The sequence below is a fragment of the Lissotriton helveticus genome, chromosome 5_1 (genome assembly GCF_964261635.1).
Source record: "Lissotriton helveticus chromosome 5_1, aLisHel1.1, whole genome shotgun sequence".
Lineage (NCBI taxonomy): Eukaryota > Metazoa > Chordata > Amphibia > Caudata > Salamandridae > Lissotriton > Lissotriton helveticus.
Genome location: NC_136065.1, coordinates 208,309,455 through 208,336,010, shown reverse-complemented (window position 1 = coordinate 208,336,010; position 26,556 = coordinate 208,309,455). Strand labels below are relative to the sequence as shown.

Below are 26,556 nucleotides of genomic sequence, written 5' to 3'. Positions count from 1 at the left end.
AAGCACACATGCCAACAAAAGGTTCTCGGCGGAGACGCGCTTCGCGCGGCTAGCCGAGACCTAAAAAGGGTAGGGCTCAGGGAAGACCCCTGAGGTACCCCCCACGGTGACTTAAATGATTTAGATGTGGATTCTCCTAATTTGACTGTAAAAGTTCTGTCGGTCAGGTATGAGGATAACCGCTTGAGTGCTGTGTCGTGAGCTCCTAATTCTGCTAGTCGGGTCAGGAGTACTTCCTTGTTTACAGTGTCGAAGGCCGGCGAGAGATCCAAAAGGATCAGGGCAGCCTTCCCACCTTTATCCAGTACACTCCTGAGTTCCTATACTGCCGTGATCAAAGCTGTCTCGGTTCCATGTTCCTCCCTGAACCCATTCTGCGATTGATCTAGGGCGTATGCAGAGGCTAGAAAGTCTAACAGTTGTTGGTTCAGTAGTTTTTCCAGTACTTTTGCTGGGAAAGGTATTCTTGAGACTGATCTATAACTCGCAAGTTCATGTGGATCCAGATTGGGCGTTTTTAATAAAGGGAGGACTGATGCAGTTTTCCAGGCATCTGGGAAACAGCTTGATTGTATTATCTTTGTGAAGACAAGATTTAGTTGGTCCTATTGCCACTCAAAAGACGCCTATTTACTGGCGAAAGTTTATTGGAAGGTCGAGGAGTGGAGGTACAAAATGTAACAAGCACTTGCAAAGCCAAAAGGTATCACCTATGCAAGAGATTTTGGCTTTGCCAATATGTTTTAGCCATGTTGTAAACCAGCGTGGCTGCTGATCAGCATGGCTAAATGTAAGTGGCATAGAGCAGAGTAGTGTGGAATGTCATAGAGTGGAATTGCGAAGAGGAGAGTAGAGTGGTGTAGAGTGGAGTGGTAGAGAGTGTTGAGTACTGGAGTGGCATAGTGTGAAGTCTTGTAAAGTGGCATATATAGGAGTGGCATAGAGTAGAGTAGACTCTGTTGAGTTCATTGACGTTTATTGTTGCAGAGTATAGTGGCGAAGAGTGCAGTGGGAATGAATTCAGTGGTGTACAGTGCAACGTCTTAGAATCTTCGAACACAGTGACATAGATTAGCGTGGTGCATAGCAGAGTGGAGTAGCGTAGAGTGCAGTGGCATACAGTAGAGTGGCGTGGAGTGGGGCAGAGGGCAGTGGCGTAAAGTAGAGTGGCATAGATTGTAGTGGGGTAGAGATTGCAGTGGGGTAGAGTGCAGAGTAGAGACGAGTGGGATAGAGTGCAGTGCCATAAAGTGGTGTGGGGTAGAGTATAGTGCCGTAGAGTTCAGTGGCATAGAGTTCAGTGGCTTGCAGAGGAGTAGTGCAAAGTAGAGTGCCGTAGAGTTCAGTGGTGGAAAGTGCAGTGTTGTATAAAGTGGAGTAAGGTGGCATAGAAAGCAGTGGCATAGAGTACAGCGATGCAGAGTAAAGTGCATTGGGGTAGAGTGTAGTGACATAGTTCAGTTGAGTAGAGTTCATTGGCATAGAGTGCAATGGTAAGAGTAGTGTGGCGTAGAGTGCAATGACATAGAGTAGATTGCTTCCAAGTAGAGTGAAACAGTGGTGTAGCTAGACCTACTGCCACCCGGGGCGGTCCCTAAGTTTGCCGCCTGGGACAGGTAAGAGCGGGGGAGGGGGGTAACAGCCGACTTGTTCCGGGGGGATGAGGGTGGCAGCTGACAGACGGCTTGATCTCTGGAGGCAGGGGGATGGTGGTAGTCCACAGGCACAACTTGCTCACCTCTGCCACACGCAAAAAGAGTGCCACCGTCTACGCCACTGGAGCGAAGTGGCGTAAGTTGGAGTGGTATAGGATAGAGTGCAGTTACAAAGAGTGGGATAGAGTGTAATGGCGTTGAGTGAAGTAGTGCACAGTGCAGTGGCATAGCGGAAGTGATGCAGAGATTAGAGTGTCGCACAGTGGATTGGCATAGAGTGCAGGGGCATAGAGTTGAGTGTTACAGAGTAAAGTGCAGTTGTGTAGAGTGCAGTGATAAAAGTAGGGTGGCATATGTGAAGTGGTACAGAATGGAGTAGAGTGATGTAGAGTGTAGTGGCGTAGAGTTTAGTGTTGCAGAGTAACGTAGAGTACAGTGGCGTAGAGTGGAATTATGCCGAGTAGATTGGTGCCACATAGACTGGAGTGGTGCAGAGTGCAGTGATGTGGAGTAGAGTGGATAAGAGTGCATTTGCATACAGTAGAATGGCACAGAGTAGAGTAGAGAGCAGGAATAGCTCGTGTCGGGGAAAAGAGGCAGGGGAGGTAGACAAATAGAAAAAAATTAAAATAACTTACCTGCCGCCCTTCAGCCTCGTGTTGCGCTCTTCTGCTCCTCCTCACTGCAGGCAGGCACAGGCTCCCAGCCTGCCCTTCGGGCAACCGGAAGCTGTTCTCATGAAGGAGAGCAGCTTCAGGATTGGCCTGAGCGCCGACGTTTCACTCTGCAGGACAGACTGGGAGCCTGTGCCTGCTCTCTCCAACCGCAGCAATGCAGCTGGGGTTGGAGAGAGCTTCATTGTGCATTTGGGTTTGGCTGGCCTCAAACGGCTGGCCAAACCCACATGCACAGTGAAGGCAGTACCCCCCACTCCCTCCAGCCTGTCACCACCCTGGCCCCACCCACAAGCCACAAGACTCGGCATAAGAAAAATAAAACGGGTTTCAAACCCGTTTTGTTATCGTTTAAATTTTTTACATTTTTGAAAGTGCTGACGGGGGTGGGGGAGGAGCCGCCGCTGGTAGAGAGGCGTAGAGTGCAGTGGCGTAGAGTGGAGTAGTGCAGAGTGTAGTGGTGTGGAGTTGTTTAGAGTAGTTGCAGAGGTGTGGAGTGGTACAGAGTAGAGTGGAGACAATACATTTTCAATTGAAATTACCTTTACATTTGCACAGACGTATAGTTTTACTAATAAAACTATACATTGCACAGACAAAAATGTGTGGAAATTGCATCACCTAGTGTAATGATTTGGGTTGATCATATTAAAGAATTTGTTTCCAACACACTTCAGAAATAACAAAAAATGTGCTTCATATGTGTTCCTAATTCTGACATATTTTGAAATGCTTGCACATTTCATTCAAATGTTATCGTGTGCTAAAAAAAAATTCTTCCTACCCCCAGTATCCAGCAAGATTGTCACATAAATCCTCTCACTTTGAAGTAGCAGAAATAAAAGTAAAAAAGCACCCCATGAAAACATTTCCTGAAATTTGACTTCGGTCTTTGAATGCACAGCAAATGTGATGAGATAAGAACAAGATTTACTGGCCTGTTTACAGAAAGGAACCAATCGGAAGGATACTGTAAATATGTTTTGGGCAAGGGAAGGTATGAACTCAAACTGGACAGCCTAAAACAAATGCAGTCAGCAAATGGAAAGCAAGAACACGTGAGTTACAAACCAGAAAGCCAATGGCAAGCAACGGGCAGAATGGATTCCTAGGTGTTCCCAAGATGTCTTTTTGCAAACCAGACAGTTGCGTTGTCTGGTAGGCTGCGACCTAAAAGAGACTCTTAGAGACCTGTTTATTTTCTGTTGATTCCGCTTCCTTCATGCCTCTCTGGTTAGGGGTACCATCAGCAGTTCCCAAGGGGGTCAAAAGCAGACCAGGTGTAGCATTCCCTACCCCTGGCTGCACCTAATTGACCTCCAAGCCCCAGCTCCCTACTTACACTACATCCTGTGAAAGGGCACACCCTAGCATGAAGTTTTTTCAATACCCAATCTCTTTTTGTTTTCTCACATTTCTTTAATGGCATGAATGTGAAAAGAAACCAACAATGTACACGTACCACGATGATTAAGCAGTACAATGTAGATCCATTTTTGAAGGTAAGAAGTAAAACAATAAACTCTAGAAGGGGAGGGGAAGGAGAATGTAGTAAAGGGTGACTCCATAAAGGTACAAAGATAGACTGCCTACCATTCCTTAACATAATTAAACAGTTTAGTAGCATTCTCGATGCTAGGTCTCATGAAGCAGTATACAAATACAAACACTTATGGCCAGTGCTTCGCACAAAGTGCAATTGCGGTAAAGACTGTCTGGAAGGTACAGTAAATGTACATGAAGCACCAATTTAAAAACAAGAACAGAGAGCGAACCATCCCTGGGTGGCTATCATATTACCCGTCGGACCACATTAAATAATCAACAAATAACTACTATCAGCATCTTTCAATGGCAGAGTAGGAGGGGAACATTCTAGGGATGCCCATTAGAAGAACCTTGGTGAATTGCAAATCTGTTACCATCCCATACAAATTAGGAGAAGTTGTAGCAACGGCGGTGGTCTTTACAAACCCAACCTAGTGAGTCCTTGTGTCGCGGAACTCACCTCAGATCTCCTCAAATTGTGGAAGTCTGACAATTAATTGATTTTTAGAAAGATGCCATTTCAGACATAGCCTCTAACCATGCTCGGTAGGAGGGGACTCTGTTAGATTCCCAATTTCTTAAAATCCTCTTTTTGGCAACCCCCTGGAGAGGTAGCCACCTATCGTATGAAATGGGAGGGCACGTTTAGGGGGGTCCCTCATATCATGAAGAAGAGCTACGGGTGCCGTCAAGATGCCATGGACCAAGAGCCTCGTTTTCATACAAACACATATTTGACTCCACAATTGTGCACATGTGGACAAGCCTATACTATATATGCACTATGTCGCAATCTAGAGTGTTACATCTCCAGCAGTTGGAGTCAGGACTTAAGTTGGCTCTATGAATTCTAGCAGGTGACCATTACCATCTATGTAGCAACTTAAAGGGGCCATATTTCAGCGGGATTTGTGCAGCCCTTTGCTATAATCATATAATTTAGCTTCCCAATCTTTATCCTGTAACTGAAAGTGCTCCTTCCATGACTGATGTAACTTGTGTAGATGTGGAGGTGAAGAATCAATCAATATGGAGTAGAGACCTGCTATAGTGCCTTTGTAAGCTTTCCACCTCTGTACATAGTTGACTATGGGTGATTGAGGCAGTACAGTATTAGGCTGGTTGAGGAGACTGTAAAGGGCATGGGACAATTGTATACATCTCCAGTTTTGTGAGTGCAGTAGTCCGTATTCCAGCTGTAGTTCGGGAAATGTTTTCAGTCGAACTCCTATAGGCAAATCGTCAAGGCGTAGGATTTGTACCTGTCTGTGTAGTGCCCATCTGATCTCCTCATTTTCTGTAACAATCGCCAGATCGGTGCTTTAAAATGGAGATATGCTGTAGCGGTCGGTCAGTGACGTGTGCTGTCTTCTACACATAGTGGGAGATTGAGATCACTGGATTCGGGAGTGCTAAATCACGTGGGCGGTTTGTGTAATACGCCACCAGAGTCCCCATGACGAGAAAGGTATGGGTTTCCATTGTTATCCAGTCTGGGGTTTCTCAATGAGTCTTAATTACGTAAATCGATTGTGATAACCAGTAAATCAACCAGTAACTTTCCAAGTGGGGAATACACAGACCCCCTCTAGGAGTGGTAGAATATAGTTTAGAGCTCTCCGTAACCTTGGTTTTGTGGCACCTCATACAAATCGGAAATTAGTTATTGATTTCCTTCAACAGTGTGCGGGGGATCAATTGCGGGAGCGCCCCAAAAATGTAATTGAAGCACTAAGCCATATTAATTTGAATTACCTGCACTTTTCCCCAAAATGAAAGGTTCAAAGCGGTCCATTTCTGGAAATCCGCCTTCATTTTGTCCATCAAAGGAAGGATGTTGTCATGTACCATTCCCTGTAGGCCCCTACTGAGGAGAATTGCAATGGCAGTTCAGGTTTTCAGTCTTCCAATTTATCTTACAGACTGAAAAACTAGAAAAGAGATCAATCAAGGTCATCAGAGCAGTGTCTGATTCGAGAGGATGAGCCAAAGAAAGCACGATGTTAACTGCATAGTAACATTCTTCGAGTTCCCCTACTGATGTCAGTGCCTCTTTGATGCTGTCTGCCTAACATATAGCAATGGCGGCTAGTGGTTCCATCATCTGTGAAGAGGAGATAGGCAGTAGAGAGTCACCAGACTCCATCCGCATTTCGGCTACAGGTCCAGAGGGATTTGGAGGCCAGGACATTCATGAATCCCACTTTTGGGAGTCATGTCACCCAGGGCAAAGTGAGATGGTAAAGGTCCTTCAGAGCTTTCAGGTCAATCACATGTTCGTTGATCTGAACCCATTCCAAGATCGACACCAGTGATCTTTAGGTGAAGTCCTCTTTCTATGGGCCCTTTTGGCCTATTCTCAATGAGACCCTTGGGGTAGCAGAGTGCCCCAAACTACCTCCTTGGTTTGAGGAGCAGTAGCAGGCAGTCTCAAGGGTAGCAATAGTGGCAGGGGCAGCGAGGTTCTGTGAAAGAGAATGCGCCACCCTCCCCGTCAAGCTAGAGAGATCACAGTAGCGCCACAGACCCCGTCAATGGTAAGGCAATGCAAAGTCCCTCTACATCTGGGTAATGAGGGTGTAAAGACCAGTGCCATTGGGGTCATCACAGGCCCTCAGAGCAGTCCTTCAGGCCCTGGTCCTGTCCCCTGGCAGCAATGGAAATGGCCGCTTACCACCTGTAGCTGGGTGGGATGTCGGCAGTGACGAACGGCATGGCTCGCGGATGGTGGGGTGCACGCGCAAGGGGGGAGGTGTGGAGAGGAGGGGCTGCGGGAATGTGGATTTAAAAATAACACTGACTTTGCCGCTGACGGGTCCAGCGTCTCTGTACTTGCTCTCCTCCTGCCGACTCCAGGCCATGAAGCAGGCAGCCAGATTCCGTCCCCTAAGCCAATCAAAACACTGCAATGCAGCTTTGTGATTGGTCTGGGCGCCGTGACACGACGCTCAGCCAGTGGCTGGAGGGGTGGGTATGTTCTCCACGCAGGCTGTAATGCAGCCTGCATGGAGAACAGGGAAGTGCGCATAACTGTTTTGAGCGGCCCCAGAGAGCCAACCAAACAGTCATTGCGCACTTTAAGAGTGGGCAAACCACTCCTCCCCTGCTTTGCAGGCCAGCCCCCTCACGCAAGCTGCCGCAGCAGGAGGACAAAATAAAATGATAATAACATTACGTTATTATCATTTTCTTTTTTCCTTTCTTTTCCTGCTTGAAGGTAGTGGGGCAATGCTCCTCCGCCCTAGCGGAGGAGCCACCACTGGATGTCGGGTGGGCCGAAGCGGCAGTAGGACTTAGTGGCCACGTGTCTCATTTGCTGCGGCCACTAAATTGCGGGTGCAAAGGTGCTTGGCCAAGCACCGTTGTAAGCCCAGGGCCCAGCACCTCCTCGGGAGCCTCAGTGAAGTGCGGCCATTGTACCTCGGCGTCATGCCACGCCCCCCCATACTCCATCACCATGTAATCATCCATAACCAGTGTTGTTTATTCTTGTCACACCCTTCCCATAGTTTCATGCCTCCCTCTACCTTCATGCCCTTCATGCTCTCTCCATGCTTGCCTGCAATATACACACTTCACATGTCCTCTTTCTGCTTATGTCTCTCCAGATGCTGAATCTCTTTGTTGCTGTCATCATGGACAACTTTGAGTATCTAACTCGCGATTCATCCATCCTGGGTCCTCATCACCTTGACGAGTTTATTCGAGTTTGGGCAGAGTACGACCCTGCGGCCTGGTATGTAGAATATATGCACTGAAGGTGCTGGTCATGCACTGATAGAGGGTGGGCGAGAGGAGCATAGGTTTAAAAACCAAACTGTACAGACAGTAGTATACAGCGAAATCCTGTCTGTAGCAGAGTAAACAGAGCTCTGGAGTTAAAGGGGATCATTTATACTCTGGAATGTGGTTTGCTGGTCCACTACGATGATAGAAGCCATTGCCTCAGCCCACCTGGAGGTGCACTATACATCTTCTTTGGAGATCCCCACCACCTTAGTGTGGATCACCTAGCTGTGAAGGGAGCTGCTGCTGTTGCAGCAGCTCCCTTTACACCACTGCAGGATAGCTGACTAGGTCCCATCTTTAAAGTGCTTGCACAGAAACTTTTTTATTTAGAGAAATCGAATTCCCAAAGCACAAGTTTGTTTTCTCATAACCAAAAACATATGGCCATGACACACAGGGAGTGTTCTTCCTTCTCAAGGAGGCCATTCTGTAATTTCCCTTACTGTGTCCTCTAAACATCGCATGGTGGACACCAAGACGGGTAACTGGTGCCAATGTGGGGTGAACATCACCGTGACCTGGTGACCCTTTGGTAGAAGGGTCACAATGTCTGAGACTTAAAAAGGCGGACCCGGCAGAGGTTCTGCCAGTGTAAACCTGGTGCTTTCTCCAACTCTAAATAGACCTGGGAAAGTGCAAGTTTATTGGGTTGGGAGTTCCCCCAATTTATGGTGATGCACCCACTCTCTCAAACTCTAAATACATGCTTAAGCCTCTTAACATTCCTATGCAGCTGGCAATGGGATACAAAAGTTGAGATTGTAAATCAAGTAGCTGCTCTACATATGTCTGATAGAGTTCAAACCCTCCTTCCAGGATCCAGCTATCACTCGAGGCATCTGCAGTGCATTTATCTTCTCCAATGTTTCCATTTCATTGACCAAGGACAATCATTTTAATCCACCTGTTCAGACCAGACATGCGAAACGCTTGCCGTGCCTAACAACACTGAAATTCACAGTACACAGTTACAATGGTCTTGAGCAGCTGTGAGACATCCAGAAGGGGGATTCTGGATTTGTCTCATGACGAGAGCTCATGGAAAGTATGGTAGCTTGACCTGCATGGAAGCCCAAAGCAAGCTTCGAGACAATCCCGACTTTGAATGCAGACCCAGCCTGTGGGGATAAACCAGAAGAGCACACCTGCCCAGCAAGTCATTCTCACTATCAGCAGATAAAACCCCTTCAGTGTGAGACAGTTCACTTCACTGTCATAGAAGGGAATTTTTAGGAAGTATGTGTTAGGAATATAAAATGAGATGGAGGTGGGTCACTTAATGGCTGTAGCAAACACCTGAAAGGTCGGCTTTTTTGGTCCTCTGTAGCTGCCAGCCCTATTATGTATTCATCGTAAATGCTGGTGGCAGCTACTGTACTCTTTTTGCAGCTACCGCCAGCTGGATTGGCACATCACTGTCTGAGGATTGAGTCAGAAAAGTGTCCAGAGCTTGGTGGACGATCAGCGACTCTATGAAGATGGCCCTAAGTATACCTAGCCCTCCTAAGTTTACCTAGCTCCATATCCATGAATGCTGGCATTGGTCATCATTAGTGTAGGTAGGCAGAAAAAAACTCAGTTGATGAGATTTGAGTGGCACATCCGCCATTACAGCAACTGTTCATTTCCTGCAGACACCATAATCCTGTTTTCATACACCCACAATGCTCAACTTGAATGTTGTATTAGGTGCTGGACCAGGGGATCTGTGTAACCGAAACCATGGCATTATGAAGATATAAGTACATTGTGGGGAGACATAAAGCCACAGCTATTATTCATAGTGCATTAGCAATATACTGAAGAAACCAGTAGCAATCTATTCAGCAACCAATGGTCAAGATAACATCCTAAAGTTTAATAAAAAGTGTGCATGATTAGAAACTGACTACCTTTCCATTGTCCTCAGGCTGGAAGGGGTTAGTAATAGGCCAGAACCTGACAGCAATGGACCGGAGCAACTCTTAGGGCCTAATTACGAGTCTGGCGGTCCTCGATCATCCTAAGGTTTAATAAAAAGTTGTGCATGATTAGAAACTGACTAACTGTCTTTCGTCCTCAGGCTGGAAGGGGTTAGAAACAGGCCATCACTGACAGCAATGGAGCAGAGCAACTAATTACGAGTCTGGCGGTCCGAGGACCGCCAGACTTGCGGGGATGCAGTGGTGGCAGTCCAGCCACTGCAGCACCAGTGGTCCACTGCCCAATTACAACTTGGGCAGTTGGAACACTATTGCACCGCTGCAACCGCAGGCAGTTCCCTGGCGGTGGTGCAGCAGTCAGGGGCTCAGCAATATGCTGGTGGGGCAGCTGCGGCACCACCATCCATATTACAAATTTTAGGACCACCAGCTGTGTCATTGAGGTCTTAGTTCATGAGAAGGCTGGCGGTCCTGAAACAAAGTAGGCCCTACAGGATCCCCTGTTGCCCATGTGCATGGAGATGCATGCAAGGGGGCACAACATGTGCCCCCCTGTGTGCACTTACCCCAGTTCCTGCAGGGCATTGACTTTACAGTCCATGTCGTGCAGGAACTGATTTTGGCGTTCCTATTGCGGTGCCCATTTTCAGAGGCATTGCCGTGGGACCACCAAAGAAAGCCTGCCAGACGCACAAGTGTTTTGAGGTGCAGGAGCGGGCTGCCGGCATGGCGGTCCGCTCCCGCACCGCCAAACTCGTAATCATGCCCCTATTGTTTATTCCTGCGTGGTAATCTTTAGTTCTGTAGTAGGGGATCTCTGTGTATAGTCATAATCTAGTGAATAGTCCCGCTCATGAGCGTGGACCCTGGAGCAATCAAAAATAATCTCTTAAATTGTTTAAAAATGCAGTCCTGCACAGACACTTAAGAGAGCATTTAAAGACAAATAATGCAGCCTATATCCAAGGCTACACTGTCCAGTACTTCAACTAGACATTCCACCAAAACCACACACAGCACAGCCTGCCAAGTTTTCGTCATAGAGAAAACTTTCCCTTTTACCAACAAAGCCTCTGGAATGATAGAGAGGAAGGGGAGGACAGACAAGCCCCATAGGCTGCCATTATGTGGCTCAGAAAGGGATACTGTGCCTTTAAGAAAACTTTCTAGAACTTTCTCAGTATCCCAGAATGCCCTGCAGGTCCCATTTACTTTCAGTTCTTTTTTACGGCTCCTGCTAGCAGGACCCTGGAGCATTAAGCTCTCCTTTTTTGGGTTTGTTATAAGAATTATTTGCACTTTTAAAGTGTCTGATTGTTTACACTCGACATGTTTTGGTACCCTCTTCATCTTCTACTATTCTGAGCACTCCTTTTGTCAAAAATGCCTGCATTATTTGATAAATGCCCGGAGTGCTCCAGGAAGAAGGCCAAGTCGGACCCACACCCTGTGTGTATCCTGTGCCTCCCTTCTACTCATCTACCGGAGAAGTGTGAGATTTGCCAGACCTTCTCCTCCAGGACCCTGAGAGACAGAAAGAAGATCAGGCTCCAAGGACTGAAATAAAGAAGGCTGCAGAATCAAGGTGGGTCTGGGCAGGCTGGATCTACTTCCTCTGCCCATGCTGAGGCCTCTGGGGGGCTCCCCAGCGTCAAGAAGGCCACAAAGCGTCACCGTTCTCCGTCGACGTCGATACCATCGACGACGGCGTCGAGAGGCATCCGGTGATCTGCTCCCCGTATCCCCAGGGCTCTGGGTCGAGGCGACGTCGACGTTCGGCATCGAGGGGACTGACGAGACCGCCGTCGAGGTCGCCGCCGAAGACGTCATCATCATCGACGTCATCATCATCGATGTCCTTGTCGACACGTTGACGTCGTAAGGATTCCAGATGGCGTCGGGGCTCGCCGTCGAGGCGACACCGCCGTTCGCCCTCAGCGTCGACTCGGTGCTCGCCGTCGCGGCGACACCGCCGTTCGCGCTCGACGTCGACTCGGCGGTCGACGTCTAGAAGGACACGTTCGATGTCGAGGCGCAGATCTTTAGCGTCGAGGCGCAGATCTTCGTCGACGCCGAGACTACGTTCGTCGGCGTCGAGGAGGCGTTCTTCGACGCCGAAGAGGCGTTCGGTGCCAAAGAGGAAGAGATCATCCTCCAGGAGGCGTTCTGGAGCCAGGAGTCCTTCCAGATCCTCCGGGGCACGACGTCGACGTCGGTCACCGACAGGGGGCGCTGCCTCTCGATCGCCTACGCCAAGGAAGAAGATGAGGGAGTCACCGGAAACGGTGTACTCTGTGGTGTACTTGACCCCCAAGCCGAAGTCTCCTACTCCTCCTCCTCCCCTGCCTAAGGAGCCGCCACCGCGCACTCCTTCACCACCACCTCCTCCTGTTCCTCCACATGCACCGCCACGGCCTCCGAGGTCGGTCTCGTTGACGCACCTCCCTACGCTGCCTAAGGGGGCACCTCGGCCGAGGTCCCCGGTCAGGCCACCACCGCAGGCTCCGCCGCAAGCAGCTGCGGAACGCCCAAGGCCTAGAAGACCTAGATCTCGCTCCGGACGGAGAGGGAGATCAAGGAGTCGCCGTCGCTCATCGACGAGATCTAGACGACGCCATAGGAAGGGTCGGTCTAGATACAGCACGGGTTCGTCCAGCGCAAGGGATTATTCCCCAACTCTATCAGAATCCCCTCGGACGAGGGTATCCCCTGTGGAAGACGTGGTTTCCTTTCAGGAAGTCTTGTTGAGAGGTGCGAGCAAGCTGGGCATTCAACTGACTGTGCCCACGCCTACGACCTCCGTAATATTTTAGACTCTCCACAAGAAGCACCTATCTAGGCCTCTGTTGCCCTTAGTGCCTGGATTAGTGGAGCCCGCCATGGAGCTCTTCCTCACTCCGGCGGTGGCGAAAGCAGCCCCCTCTAGGCTGCAAAAGAAATACAAGGCTCCTGATGTGGACCCGACTTTCCTCAGATTGGATCCAACTCCGGATTCCGTGATTGTGACGGCGGCAAGGAAGCAACACGCCACCACCCAGTCCTCAAATGTGCCTCCGGACAAGGAGAATCGCTGGTTGGACTCTGCAGGCAGGAAGGTGTGCGGGACAGCCGCTACCTCCATGAAGGCTGCCAGTGCATCTGCGCTGTTGGGGCGCTATGATCGGGCGCTTTGGGAGTCCCTCCAACAGTTCGCCGATCTCCTACCTCGGGAGAAGAAGGAGGATTTTATGGAGATCCTGAATGAGGGATTGCTGGTGTCGAACCAGCTGATCAGCGCAGCTGCAGACTCGTCGCTCCTGGCAGCCCACGGGTACTGCCATGGAGTTAATCAGAGGCGCCACGCTTGGCTCAGACTGACGTCACTGAAACCTGAAGCCCAGCAGATGGTGGCCAAACTGCCCTTCTCCGGCGAGACCCTATTCGGGAAACACGCCGACGATGAGATGGCCCGCATGAAGGCGGAGGCTGAGACTCTGACGGCGGTGGGCTTGGAGAAGCCCAAGGACCAGAAGAAGAGCTACCGCCCGTTCCAGAGACGGTACGGGGCGCAGTGCAGAGGGCGAGGTCAACAGTCTGGACAACAGCAGCAGACCAAAGGCCCGGCCGGGTCGAGGCCCTGAGCGATTACTTCCCCGTCATCCGTTACCCACTCCGGTGGGGGGAAGCGTTCAATATTTCCTGGCAAAGTGGAGAAATTACTCAGGACAAGTGGGTGCTGAATATTGTTTGCAATGGATACAGTTCACCAGCCCGCCTCCAGCAATCCCACCGGTTTGCTCGCAGTTTCAGCTGCGCGAGCTCCAGGCGGAGGCCGATACCCTGTTAAGAAAAAGGGCGATAGAAGACGTCCCTCTGTCTCAGAGGGGAAGAGGTCTGTACTCACGGTTCTTTCTGGTCCGCAAAAAGGACAAGAACGAGTTCAGGCCTATTCTGGATTTGCGACAAGCAAACAAGTGGATTCGCAGAGAAAATTTTGCATGCTGTCTTTGCACCAGATTTACCCTCAACTGCAAAGGGGAGACTAGCTGTGCACAATAGACCTACAGGATGCATACTTCCACGTGCCCATTGCACAGAAACAACGGAAGTTCCTGCAATTCCAAGTCGGCGCCAATCACTATCAATACACAGTGTTGCCGTTCGGGCTGAAGTCTGCGCCCAGGACTTTTTCCAAATGCATGGCAGTGGTAGCGGCACACCTGAGAAAGAACAAGGTGTTTGTCTACCCGTACCTGGACGATTGGTTGATCAAGGAATCCTCCTTCTCGGAAGCTCAAGCGCACTTCCAGAAGACGTCCGTTCTCTTGAACAAGCTGGGGTTGCACATCAACATGTCCAAGTCTGTCTCGACTCCGGTCCAGTGCCTCCAGTACTTGGGAGCCTCCATCAATACGCTGTCGGCAAGCGTGTCTCCTTCGGAGGAAAGACGTTTATCACTCCTTCGGAAGGCTCAGGCTCTTATGACCGCTCCATCTACGACAGTGAGGACGGTGTCTTCTCTACTGGGGTCGATGGCCTCCTGTATCTTCCTCACACCACACGCACGGCTACACATGAGACCGCTGCAGGAGTGTCTGGAGGATCAGTGGAACCAGAGGATAGGAAACTGGGACGACAAGATACGACTGTCTCTGCATGCTCTACAGTCTCTGAAATGGTGGTGTTCAGCGGAGAATCTCTTCAAGGGGGTTCCCTTCCACAAGCACATTCCCACTCAGACTATCGTGACGGATGCTTCTCTCCACGGCTGGGGCGCGCATTCCGGGGAGTTACAGATCCAGGGAATGTGGTCCCAGACGGAGTCCACGTATCACATAAATTTTCTGGAACTCAGAGCTGTTCACTTGGCACTGAAGGCCTTTCATCCGTCCTTCCAGACCAACTCTCTGCTTGTACAGACGGACAATACGACCACAATATATTACCTCAACAAGCAGGGGGGCTTGAGATCGCGCACCCTGTCGCAGGAGGCGCAGGCTATCTGGCACTGGCTTCTTGCCGGAGGACTGACGATAACGGCTACGCATCTACCAGGTGTGCAGAATGTTCAGGCGGACGCACTGAGCAGACTGATCCAGGAAAACCACGAAAAGGGTCATAAACGACGAAGTGCTCGGAGACGTCTTCGCCAGGTGGGGCACTCCAGGCGTGGATCTGTTCGCCACCGCCGAAAACAGCAAATGCCGAGACTTCGCATCCAGGTACTACCAGCAGGGAACGCTGGGGAATGCGTTATGGATCAACTGGTCGAACAGCTTTCTGTACGCTTTTCCACCCATTCCCCTGATTCTGGCGGTGCTCATCAAGCTGGCCCAGTCCAGGGCGCGGATGATTCCGATTGCCCCGGAATGGCCCAGGCAGTGGTGGCTCACGGACCTGCTTCACCGGTCTCTCCTTCCTCACATTCGGCTGCCGTGCCGGCAGGACCTTTTCATGAAGTTCGTGGGGCAGATGGTGCACCCCAATCTCTTGTCTTTGAGTTTGGCGGCATGGCTCCTGAGATAGTGCAATATGGCCATTTGAATCTCCCTGCAGATTGTATGGACATACTGAAGGAAGCCAAGAGACCTTCCACTAGGACTTCTTATGCGTACAAGTGGAAGAGATTTTGCATCTGGTGCAAGTCCAAGAACTATGATCCAACGGCATGTAAGGAAGATGTCATCCTTCTGTACCTTTTACATTTGGCACAGTCTGGCCTTAATTTTCATTCCATTAAGGTTAATCTCACTGCGCTGACTGCCTACAGGAAATGCCCTTCCCAGACCTCCTTCTTCCAGATCCCTGTGATCAAAGATTTTTTGGAAGGCTTGAAGAAAGTGTTTCCTCCTGTCCGGCTTCCTTCGCCTTCATGAGAATTGAATGTGGTGCTGTCCAGATTGATGAAGGAACCTTTTGAACCTATTCATAAGGCTTCGTTGCAGCACCTTTCCTGGAAGGCGGTGTTCCTCGTGGCCATTACATCGGCCCACAGGGTGAGTGAAATTCAGGCGTTGTGTTGCCAAGAACCTTATACTGTATTTCATGCTGCTAAGGTTGTTATGCGTATTCACCCTAAATTTCTTCCTAAGGTTATTTCTGATTTCCATGTTAACCAGACCATAACTTTACCTACGTTTTGTCAGAATCCTTCCTCTCCAGCGGAAAGGTCTCTGCATTCCCTGGATGTCAGGAGGGTGTTGAAATTTTATCTGGATAAAACCAAGGATATTTGTGGGTCAGACCAATTGTTTATCAATTATGGGTCAGTCAGGACAGGTCTTGCGCCACATCCAAACAGTCCATTTCGAGGTGGATTGTGTCCTGTATACAATTGTGTTATCAAAAGGCTAATAAGACCTTAGGAGGTAAACCTCAGGCTCATTCCACCAGGGGCAAAGCTGCCACGACTGCTTTGTTACGTAATGTTCCCATTGCAGAAATCTGCAGGGCGGCCACTTGGAAGTCGGTCCATACCTTTGCTAAGCATTACTGTCTGGACACTGATTCCAGGGCAGACGTTCCGGTTGGGCAGGCTTCGCTGCGAAATCTGTTCGCACAGTAGTGGTGTTGTACTTCTTTTTCTCCACCGCCGCTTGTTGTGGGGATGGGCTTGCCATTCTATTCACTAGATTATGACTATACACAGAGATCCCCTGCTACAGAAGGAGTAGTTTCTGTCCTGTAACTCCAGTTCTGATAGATACATCTGCCGTGTGGATTCCTCACCTTGTGAATATCCCCCTTGCGTCAGCAACATTCGGAAATTCTTTTGTAGCTTCGCGCCGACGTGGATCCGGACGTCACAGAGGCACGGCATCGCACGCGACTCCGCTGACGTCACCGACGCCCACAATAGGCCCACGCCGGCGTGATGACAACAGTTCCCTTTTTTCCGCGTCGTCGACGCTAACGGTTTTCAGGGATCGTGTAGTAGCTTACAGTAACTTTGTTACTATTTTCGTATTATTGTGTCTATCTTCATTCTCTTCGGGATGTCGTCGAAGAAAACTGGATTTAAGGCCTGCGGTGAATGTGGCAAGACTATGTCTATCACCGATCCTCACGAATGTTGTGTCTGGTGTTTAAGCTCCGATCATGATGTCGAGGACTGTTCTTGCTGCAGGAAGATGACTCCAAAAGCCTTGAGAGAGAGACAAAACTCCTCGTGGCAAAACTCAAGAGCAAGAAAGCTAAAAAATCTTCGAAGTCTCGATCTCGTCGGTCGAAGTCGAGGTCGAGGTCTCGTTCGAGGTCACACTCGGAGTCGTCTTCGGCTCACGCTTCGAAGTCTTCTAAGAAGAAGCACAGGAAGAGGAGCCATGAGTCACGTCATCACTCTGGGAAGGAATCTGGCTCAAGACCGAAGTCCCAGGTCAAGCTTATGAATAAAGAAGTGGAGGTTTCGGAGTCGGAACATGAAGAGGCTTCGCATCCGGGTTCACCCGAACCTCAAGAACAGGTCCATTCTCCGATTCTATCTAATCCTTCTGGTCAGGAGGATGAAGGTGAGGAGCAGGGGACTGGTGGAGCCGAAGTTCCGGCACCTGATGGATGGTTCGTCGACTCCGGTTCCTGCACCCGAAGAAGAGGTCGACGTCGTGTCGACTCCACCTCCTCAGGAACATCCCAGAGGTCCATATCCTGAGTTTCCGACTCCAGGTCAGGATCCTTCTCAGTTCCTGAACGCCATGTTTGGTGTCTATTCCAGGGCAATGTTCCCGTCTGGTGCACCTGTTGGTCCCACGGGTCCTATGGCCTTTAACTTAGGGGTTCCACTGGATTATGCCCCTGCACCCTTCATGCCTTTTATGCCGGCTCTACCACCGCATTGGCATTTTCCGACACCACCGGTGTCGTCGACGCCGAAGCGCACGACGCCGATGCCATCGACGCCGATCCCATCGACGCCGTTACCTACGACTCCGAGGCAGGATTCTGTCCGACCTCGTGTTGAAAGACCTCGTCCGACGTCGGGTTCGACGCCAGCACCGACCCCGTCGGAGTCGATTCCGAATCCTTTGACTTCGGTTGTAAAGGAAAGGTCTCGGAGAAAGGCCCAGAGACTTCTAGAAGAGGAGAAATATGGGTATTCAGATACTGAAGAAGGGGAGTTGCAGGATTCTGAGGATCCCTTTGAAGATTTGTGTGAGGCCAGTGGGCTTGAACTATCGCCTGAATGGGAATTGGCTTCTGTATCAAATGTTCCATCAAAGGATGTGGTACCTTACCACACTGTTATTAAAAAAGCAGCGAGTTTACTGAACATTACTCTACCCACTGCTGATTACAAACCTAATATTTTGACTGAGGTGCTTCATTCACCCTCATCTGTGATTGAACCTATGTTGCCCTTCAACGAGGCCTTGTCTGAGCCTATCTATGAGGTCTGGAAAAAACCCTTATCTGCTCCTGCAGTTTCTAGGACAGTGGCGAGGAGATATAGAGCTGCACCGGAGGACCCTGCATTTTTAACAAAGCATCCTCTGCCTGAGAGTTTGGTGGTGCAGGCTGCTTGCTCAAAGAAATCTGCTGGTGCGTTTCCACAGGTTCCTGGAGATAAGGAATCCAGGAAGCAAGACCAAAGTGCCAAAAAGATTTTCTCATCAGCCAGTATGGCATTAAAATCAACCAATGCTACGTGTCTGATGGGGAGGTATATCCATGCTTTGATGGACTCTGTCAAGCAGTTGATTCCGAAGGTTCCTGAGAATGACAGGAAGGATTTTCAAGAAGTGGTTTCGGACACTCAAGCAGCTGCGAGGCAGGTCATCCAGAGTGGTCTGGACACCGCAGACTCAGTGGCAAGGATCATGGGCTCCTCCGTGGCCACCAGGAGGGCTGCCTGGCTCAAATCATCAGAGTTCTCTGCAGACGTCCAGTCTGTCTTGATGGACTTGCCTTTCGATGGGTCAGGCTTATTTGGCAAGAAGGCTGATACTGCCTTGGAGCGTTTTAAGGACAGTAGGGCCACTGCGAAATCTTTGGGTCTTCAGTCCAGGGGTACTACCGGAAGACGTTTCAGAGGGTTTGGCCGATCTTCCTTTCGATCTTACAGATCATCCCAGCAGCAGCCTCAACAGCAACAGAATACACTGTACAAGTCGTACAGGGGCAGACAAAGATCCCGCCCTAGAGGTCGTCAAGCTTCCTCCTCCTCCTCCTCCTCTCCTTCCCAACCCCCGGCCAACGCAGCAAAGCAGCCCTAGATCCGCCATTCCGGATCATGTGGGCCCAGTGGGGGGTCGGCTTACACATTTTCTACAAGATTGGGAATTAATAACATCGGATCTTTGGGTTCTCAATCTTGTAGAGAATGGGTATGCTCTTCCTTTCCAGGAATTCCCTCCCAATTACCCTCCTTGCCAGGGTTATTGTTCGGAAGACCACCTGCTTCTCCTGCAGGAAGAAGTCCTGGCCCTGTTCCGAAAAGGTGCGATAGAGGTGGTTCCAGAGCAGGAAAGGGGTCAGGGGTGCTACTCCCGGTATTTCCTGATCCCCAAGAAAGATGGCAGGCTTCGGCCGATCCTGGACCTCAGGGTTTTGAACCTTTACCTGAGGTAGGAAAAGTTCAAAATGCTCACTCTTGCACAGGTTCTTCAAGCGCTGCTGGAAGAAGACTGGATGGTGTCGATCGACTTGCAGGATGCGTATTTTCATATTCCCATCTTGAAGTCGCACAGAAAGTATCTCCGTTTCACGGTTGGGTCACAGCACTACCAGTTTGTGGTCCTTCCGTTTGGTCTTACTACTGCACCTCGAGTCTTCACCAAGGTGATGGCAGTGGTGGCAGCTCATCTCAGGAGATCGGGGATTCATGTGTTTCCGTACCTAGACGACTGGCTGATCAAAGCGGAGTCGCCGGAGAAGGTGCTCCATCATCTGCAAGGGACAACTCAGTTGTTACACAGGTTGGGTTTTTCGATAAATGTACCCAAGTCTCACCTGGTGCCCTCCCAGCGCAACCTGTTCATAGGTGCGGTACTGGACACTACTGTGTGTCGCGCATTCCCTCCTCCTCAAAGGATTGGCGACATACAGGAGATGATTCCTTTATTTTTCAATGGAGCGGTCGTTCCAGTCCTGAAGGTTCTTCGCCTGCTCGGTCTGATGGCTTCATGCATTCTGTTGGTCAACCATGCACGCTGGCACATGAGGGCACTCCAGTGGTGCCTCCGCAGGCAGTGGTATCAACACAACGGAGATCTCAGGGAGTCAGTGAAGATCTCCAGAGAAACTGCGGCGGATCTATCTTGGTGGAGTGTGGAAGGCAATCTGTCTCAAGGGAAGCCTTTCCAACTGCCTCCATCGGTGGCCACGGTGATATCGGATGCATCCACTCTAGGGTGGGGTGCTCATCTGGGGGATCTGGAGGTCAAAGGTCTTTGGTCTCCAGAGGAAAGGTTGCTTCACATCAACCTTCTAGAATTGCGGGCGATACGTCTGGCGCTCAAGGCCTTCCTCCCTTCCCTTCGCGGTCAGTCAGTCCAGGTCCTGACGGACAACACGACCGCGATGTGGTACGTCAACAAGCAGGGAGGAGTAGGGTCGCAGTGTCTCTGCAAGGAGGCTCTGCGCCTCTGGTCCTGGGTTCAGGACCATCGGATTTGTCTGTTGGCAAATCATCTGGCCGGAGTTCTGAACGTTCGTGCAGACAGTCTCAGTCGGCAGTTCTCTGCCGATCACGAGTGGAGGCTTCACCCAGGGGTAGTTCATGACATCTTTCGGATGTGGGGGACTCCTCGGGTGGATCTGTTCGCCACTCGCGAGAATGCTCACTGCCTGTCATTCTGCAGTCTCCAGTATCCGTTGCAAGGAGCCTTGGGGGACGCGTTTCAGTTGAGTTGGAACTCGCAACTCCTTTACGCGTTTCCTCCCATACCTTTGATTCCTCGGGTTCTGAGGAAAATTCGCCAAGACCGGGCCCAAGTCATATTGATCGCCCCGGATTGGCCAAGAAGGGTGTGGTACTCAGACCTTCTCCACCTCTCCTCTCACCCGCCGCTCCGTCTCCCTCACAGGGCAGATCTCCTCTCTCAGATGGAGGGGCAGGTTCTACACCCCCACCTCCAGACCTTACACCTTTATGCCTGGAGATTGAGCGGGGCAACTTGATTTCTTTTTCTCTCCCTCACGATGTGGTGGATGTCATTTTGTCAGCCAGGCGTGACTCCACTAAGTCCATCTATTCTTATAGGTGGTCTAAGTTTGTTGCTTGGTGCAGGGAGAAATCTATAGACCCTTTGAGGTCCCATTTATCTGATGTGCTCCAGTTTGCCCTTTCTCTGGCTCAGCAGGGGCTTGCTGTTGCCACGGTGAAGGGTTATCTTTCTGCGCTGTCGGCTTTTATCTGTTTGCCTGACCAGCCTTCTCTTTTTAAGTCTCCCATTGTTTTGAGGTTTTTGAAGGGCCTCACTAATAGGTTCCCTCCTACACCTTTTATTGTGCCTCAGTGGGATTTGAATCTAGTTTTGACATTTTTAATGGGTGCTCCTTTTGAGCCTCTTCACAAATGTCACATGAGGCTTCTGACTTTCAAAACGGTTTTTCTCGTTGCAATCACCTCGGCAAGGAGGGTAAGTGAGCTTCAAGCTCTTAGTTCCAAGCCCCCATTCCTGACCATTCATGCTGAACGAATGGTTCTTAGGACCAGGGCTGCTTTTCTGCCAAAGGTGGTGACTCCTTTCCACCTTGGTCAATCCATTACCCTTCCTACTTTTTATCCTCCCCCTCACCCTTCCAAGGAGGAGGAGAGATTACACCGTCTTGACCCCAAGAGGGCGGTGTCTTTTTACTTGGACAGGACTAAAGACTGTCGAGTGGATGACCAGCTTTTCATTGGCTTTGCTGGCTGCAAGAAAGGAAGAGCGGTCCATAAGAGGACTTTGTCGAGATGGATCGTCCTCTGCATTAAGATCTGCTACTCTCTGGCCGGTAAGGACCCACCAGAGGGTATAAGGGCTCATTCAACTAGAGCTAAGTCTTCGACCTCAGCATTGGCTAGAGGTGTGCCTGTTGAGGATATTTGTAGAGCGGCAACTTGGTCTTCCCTCCACACTTTCGCGAAGCATTACTGCTTGGATTCCGAAGTGAGGAGGGAGGGTCACTTTGCGCGCTCTGTACTCCAGGATTTCCTGGTCTAGAAGAGTGGACACCCTATTCCGGGAGTGGGGACTGCTGTGGGACTCTATTCACAAGGTGAGGAATCCACACGGCAGATGTATCTATCAGAAGAACAAGTTACTTACCTTCGGTAACGCTTTTTCTGGTAGATACTATATCTGCCTGTGGATTCCTCACTGACCCACCCGCCTCCCCGTTGTCCACTCTTCTATGCCAGTTGTTTATATGATGTATTATTTTATGGTCAAGGGTTTGTCTATTTCAAATGTTTTATTGCATTTGCTTCACACTGTGTGTGTTACCTTGATTTCTATACTGCGTATACTGTGTATATGTCTACTGTCATCGGTCCGTCCGTGTGCCTCGAGGGCACGGAAAAAAGGGCGGAACTGATGTCATCACGCCAGCGTGGGCCTATTGTGGGCGTCGGTGACGTCAGCGGAGTCGCGTGCGATGCCGTGCCTCTGTGACGTCCGGATCCACGTCGGCGCGAAGCTACAAAAGAATTTCCGAATGTTGCTGACGCAAGGGGGATATTCACAAGATGAGGAATCCACAGGCAGATATAGTATCTACCAGAAAAAGCGTTACCGAAGGTAAGTAACTTGTTCTTCTGTAGTAGGGGTATCTCAGTTATAGTCATAAGGGCCCGCCCTCCTCACCGGTGGAGAAAGATGTTCATGTTCGGAGTGCTACAGGTCTAGCGTTACAAGCCTTCAAAAAGAACTGAAAGTAAATGGGACCTGCAGGGCATTCTGGGATACTGAGAAAGTTCTAGAAAGTTTTCTTAAAGGCACGGTATCCCTTTCTGAGCCACATAATGGCAGCCTATGGGGCTTGTCTGTCCTCCCCTTCCTCTCTATCATTCCAGAGGCTTTGTTGGTAAAAGGGAAAGTTTTCTCTATGATGAAAACTTGGCAGGCTGTGCTGTGTGTGGTTTTGGTGGAATGTCTAGTTGAAGTACTGGACAGTGTAGCCTTGGATATAGGCTGCATTATTTGTCTTTAAATTCTCTCTTAAGTGTCTGTGCAGGACTGCATTTTTAAACAATTTAAGAGATTATTTTTGATTGCTCCAGGGTCCACGCTCATGAGCGGGATTATTCACTAGATTATGACTATAACAGAGATACCCCTACTACAGAACTGGAGTTACAGAACAGAAACTACTCCGTTCCAATCCTCTAAAGCTGCTTCCTCCCTCGCTTGATAAAAAAAGGACGCAGGCTCCATGCCACCTCCTCAGCATCACTCCTGTACAGGTTCATAGGCAGAGTCAGGACTGCTGCAGACTCCTCAAGTATGCAATAAGGGATGCTTAGGAGGCCTTTCCCCTTAAGGGATTTAGACAGAAGTCTACCATTGCTTGATAGGCTACATCACTTCCACAGCTGGATGAGGAAGGATTACAACCCAACCCTGACCTTAGGACTGCCCCAAAAAACCTGGACGTGGCTGTTATTCTTGAACGCTTCAAGAAGCAGCTTCTCCATCTTATCTCACGAAATAGTTTGGCCCAGAGAAAGCATCCCGAGAAGGCAGTTCTTTGGTCCTCTGCTCACTTCCAATCCCTGAGATGGAAATATCTCTCAGCCATCATATTGGCTTCTGATGCCAGTGTGGTTAGTTACTCACAGTTGGCCAAAAAGAAACATGAGGTAACATGCATCTTGTCTAAGAGTCTAAACTGGTCAAACTTTGCTAAAAATACACTACTTGACTGAAGGGCAGTAGACAGAGATGAAAAACCTTGAACCAAAGGCTGGGAAGCATACGTTTTCTCCCTAAATGCAAGGCACTGTCGAGCACTGTGTAACATTCATTTAGGAGAAAGTGGTTTCACTCACTCGTCATTTTACTGCACTAGGGCAGATCAGTTTGTACCCACAACGAGAAGCACGTAGGAATGGGACATTGTGGGTTACGCGGACGTCTTGAACAAGAACCCCTATTTTGGTGCAATTTGTTATATCGTTGAAAATTCTTGCTTTCTTCTTTTGCAAAACACAATCCATCCCTCTCCAGAACATCTCAAATGTCCACTATGTCCCTTGGACAAAGCCCTGGTAAAACAGGTATGTATGCCTGCTGCCACATTTGTGGTTGAAGGTGGTGTTGGGGTAAGGAGCTCTCGCACTGCTCTTTGCACAAGTGAACCAGTGCCCCTGTGCCTGTCATAACTTCATCTGTGCAAACAAGAGGTGGTTAGAAGCCGCAGGACCAGGAGGGCAGAATGTTAGTGACCGAAATGTGTTCCCTTGATTAAATGATGCATCATTGCCATCAAGAAATGCCAAGGTTTCCGACCACTAAGAGTGTATGAGTCACCGGTCCTTACAATCTCCCACTGGTCATTTATAGTCAATGACATATGTTCTGGTTGTGGGCCATTGGTGTGTCTCTCAATTAAATAATACAGATTTTGTCTCAAATGGGAACAAATAGGCGTTGCATGAACACTGATGTTTTTTTTAAAGTGCACCCTGCAGGTGACTGATTAACTTAGTTCTATAAACGCCATGCAGTCTCCCTCAATGTTCATATTGTTCATAATTATACAGTTATATTGAATATTTCCAGAAGGAAAGAAGTGACATACTTGCTTGTGATGCCTGAAAACGTTGTTGTGTAATTCCTACAGGGTAGTACAACGACGAGCCAAACGAGTGAATGTTTTTCCTTTATTCATCATGTGGCCTACCGTTTTTTTTCCCTATCAATGTATGTTTTTCTTTATAGTTGTTTATTAAAAAAAAATGAATCAGATCGCTCCAATATTGCTGCTAGTGTCTGTTGAACGTGCCCCTCTGCGTTATCGCTTCCTCCTGGTTTGCTTCTCCGAAGTGGTTCACAGACATCCTGGGAAATAGCAGGCACAGTGACATCCAAGTAGTTTAGCCATTCTGGTGCAATGTGACATCTTCCATTAACTTTCTAGAACAGAGCAAGAAACCCTGCTTTTTAAGATAAACTTACATAAAATGGATTATAAGACATAACAGTGGATTATTCCAAGATAGGAAAATGTTAACCATCGCCCAGCACATGCGCATCATTGTTTTTGGAAAGTTTAGATCATCTTTAAAACTGTTGAAAATGTTAGTTTATGTTTCTCAGCATTTTCCATAAAGTGCCATCGTTTTGTTCCTTTGGTATAAGGCTGTGGGGCAGGGGATGATGGCTTGAATGTGAGGGCGAGAAATGTTTTACCTAATTATTAAAGCTCTTCTTCCTTAACTGTTAATACATTGATAATCAGACGCAATCTCGAATTTAATAATATCGCGAAGTAGACATCCCAAGTCAAAAATCTCCATTAACTAAAACAATGAATAACTAATATTAAGAGTAGACAAAATAGATTGTATTTACATTTGAGTAAATGCAGGTTTGAACCGATTTGAGATTTAAAGCATTAAGGGAATGGGATTATGATGTAATGTATAAGGGCCAGGAGACATTGGCTGTGATAAGATTAATGTGAATTTATACCTGCACCCTTGAAAAATATCAGTCATTTGCACTCTTTAATTTTGCAACTCGATATTATTAAATTACGAGATTAAAACATAGGGCCAATGTTGTTGCCTTTTCGTGGTCTTCACAACCTCATGGTACGAGGTTGAGAGGCGCACTCATCATGTTTGGGGGCTAAAGTTTATGAGTTTATTTCTATCATGGTGGCGGTCACATTTGTAGGGGGGTGAGTGCTGTGTTGGGTTGGGTTGTTCCTTGTTTTGTTACACCCTGTACTGTTCTCTTTCCAGTTACCGGATTCATTATAAGGATATGTACAGTCTCTTACGCTTCATTGCTCCGCCTCTGGGCTTGGGAAAGCAGTGCCCGCCTAGGGTGGCCTACAAGGTTTGGCATTTCAAGAGTATAGCCCAGCGCTTTGTATGCAAGCTGGGAATGAACTGCCAATGGAATCATTGGCTAGCTTGCGCCTGAGTGCGAATGAGATGCACATACTCCCTCGATCCGTGCCCCCTTTCCAATACCCTGCCCCGCTTACAGGGCATAGGCACTGCTTATGAGACTGAAGCCTTTGACCTTCGATTCAAGTATTTGCTTCCTGTATACAAGAAATGCAGTTCTTTTGAAATAAACATTAAATCATTTGAGTGTACAAAGGCATTGACCTCTCTTTCCAGAGTTGCAGAGTTTAGAGTTATATATCTTGCATACAGTGCCTTTATGCAAATGAGAAGTTTGTATGGGCTAGAAGAGCAGAATAAATATTCGAAGAGGTCTCTTCCTATAGAGAATGTCATTGGAGTATCCTCCATTGGGCTCACTTTCTGTATACAATGGTTTCCTATGGGCTGAGATTGTCAAATATATATCTTTCTCTCATTCTCACTTTCTTTCTTTTTCGCTCTCTCTCTTTCTTTTTCACTCTCTCTTTCTTCGATATTTTCGACCACAATATTGTGACACATAACCTGGGCTAGTTGGGACCCTAAAACCTTCTATTCCTGCAGAAGATGTTTTTTTCCTAGACTTCTGTCACTGATGACGATAGATTTACTCGAACTTAGTGTGTCATTGGAGCAAAGAGTGAGTTGGTAGGGGACAAATGAGCCCTTCCTGCAGAAAACAGCTCACTATGGCCTAGCTGTGTTGTTCATAGAGTTTGCTCCCTGCAGACAATATGTCTCCATTGTCCTGGCAATCTCCTTAGAGCAGCTCTCCTCATTTAGATATTGAGCTCCCAATGACCTGGGCATGTCCTAAGAGCATTAGTCCCACAGATGTTCAGTTTCTATTGACCTGTGCATGTTCCTAAAGGTCTTGCTGCAGATACCGGATTTCCATGAACCATGGCATGTCCTTAAAGCTTTTATCTTACAGACGTTCTATTGAC

At 48.8% G+C, this 26,556-nt stretch overlaps 1 protein-coding gene across 1 annotated transcript in view; it reads left to right on the top strand.

Moving 5' to 3' along the window:
• CACNA1B (calcium voltage-gated channel subunit alpha1 B) overlaps positions 1-26,556 on the top strand; it is a 1,081,812-nt gene that overhangs the window by 968,335 nt on the left and 86,921 nt on the right. The window contains exon 38 of the mRNA XM_078642008.1: positions 7,486-7,613. Within this exon, the coding sequence (XP_078498134.1) occupies positions 7,486-7,613 (128 nt within the window). The remainder of the gene's footprint in view (positions 1-7,485; positions 7,614-26,556) is intronic.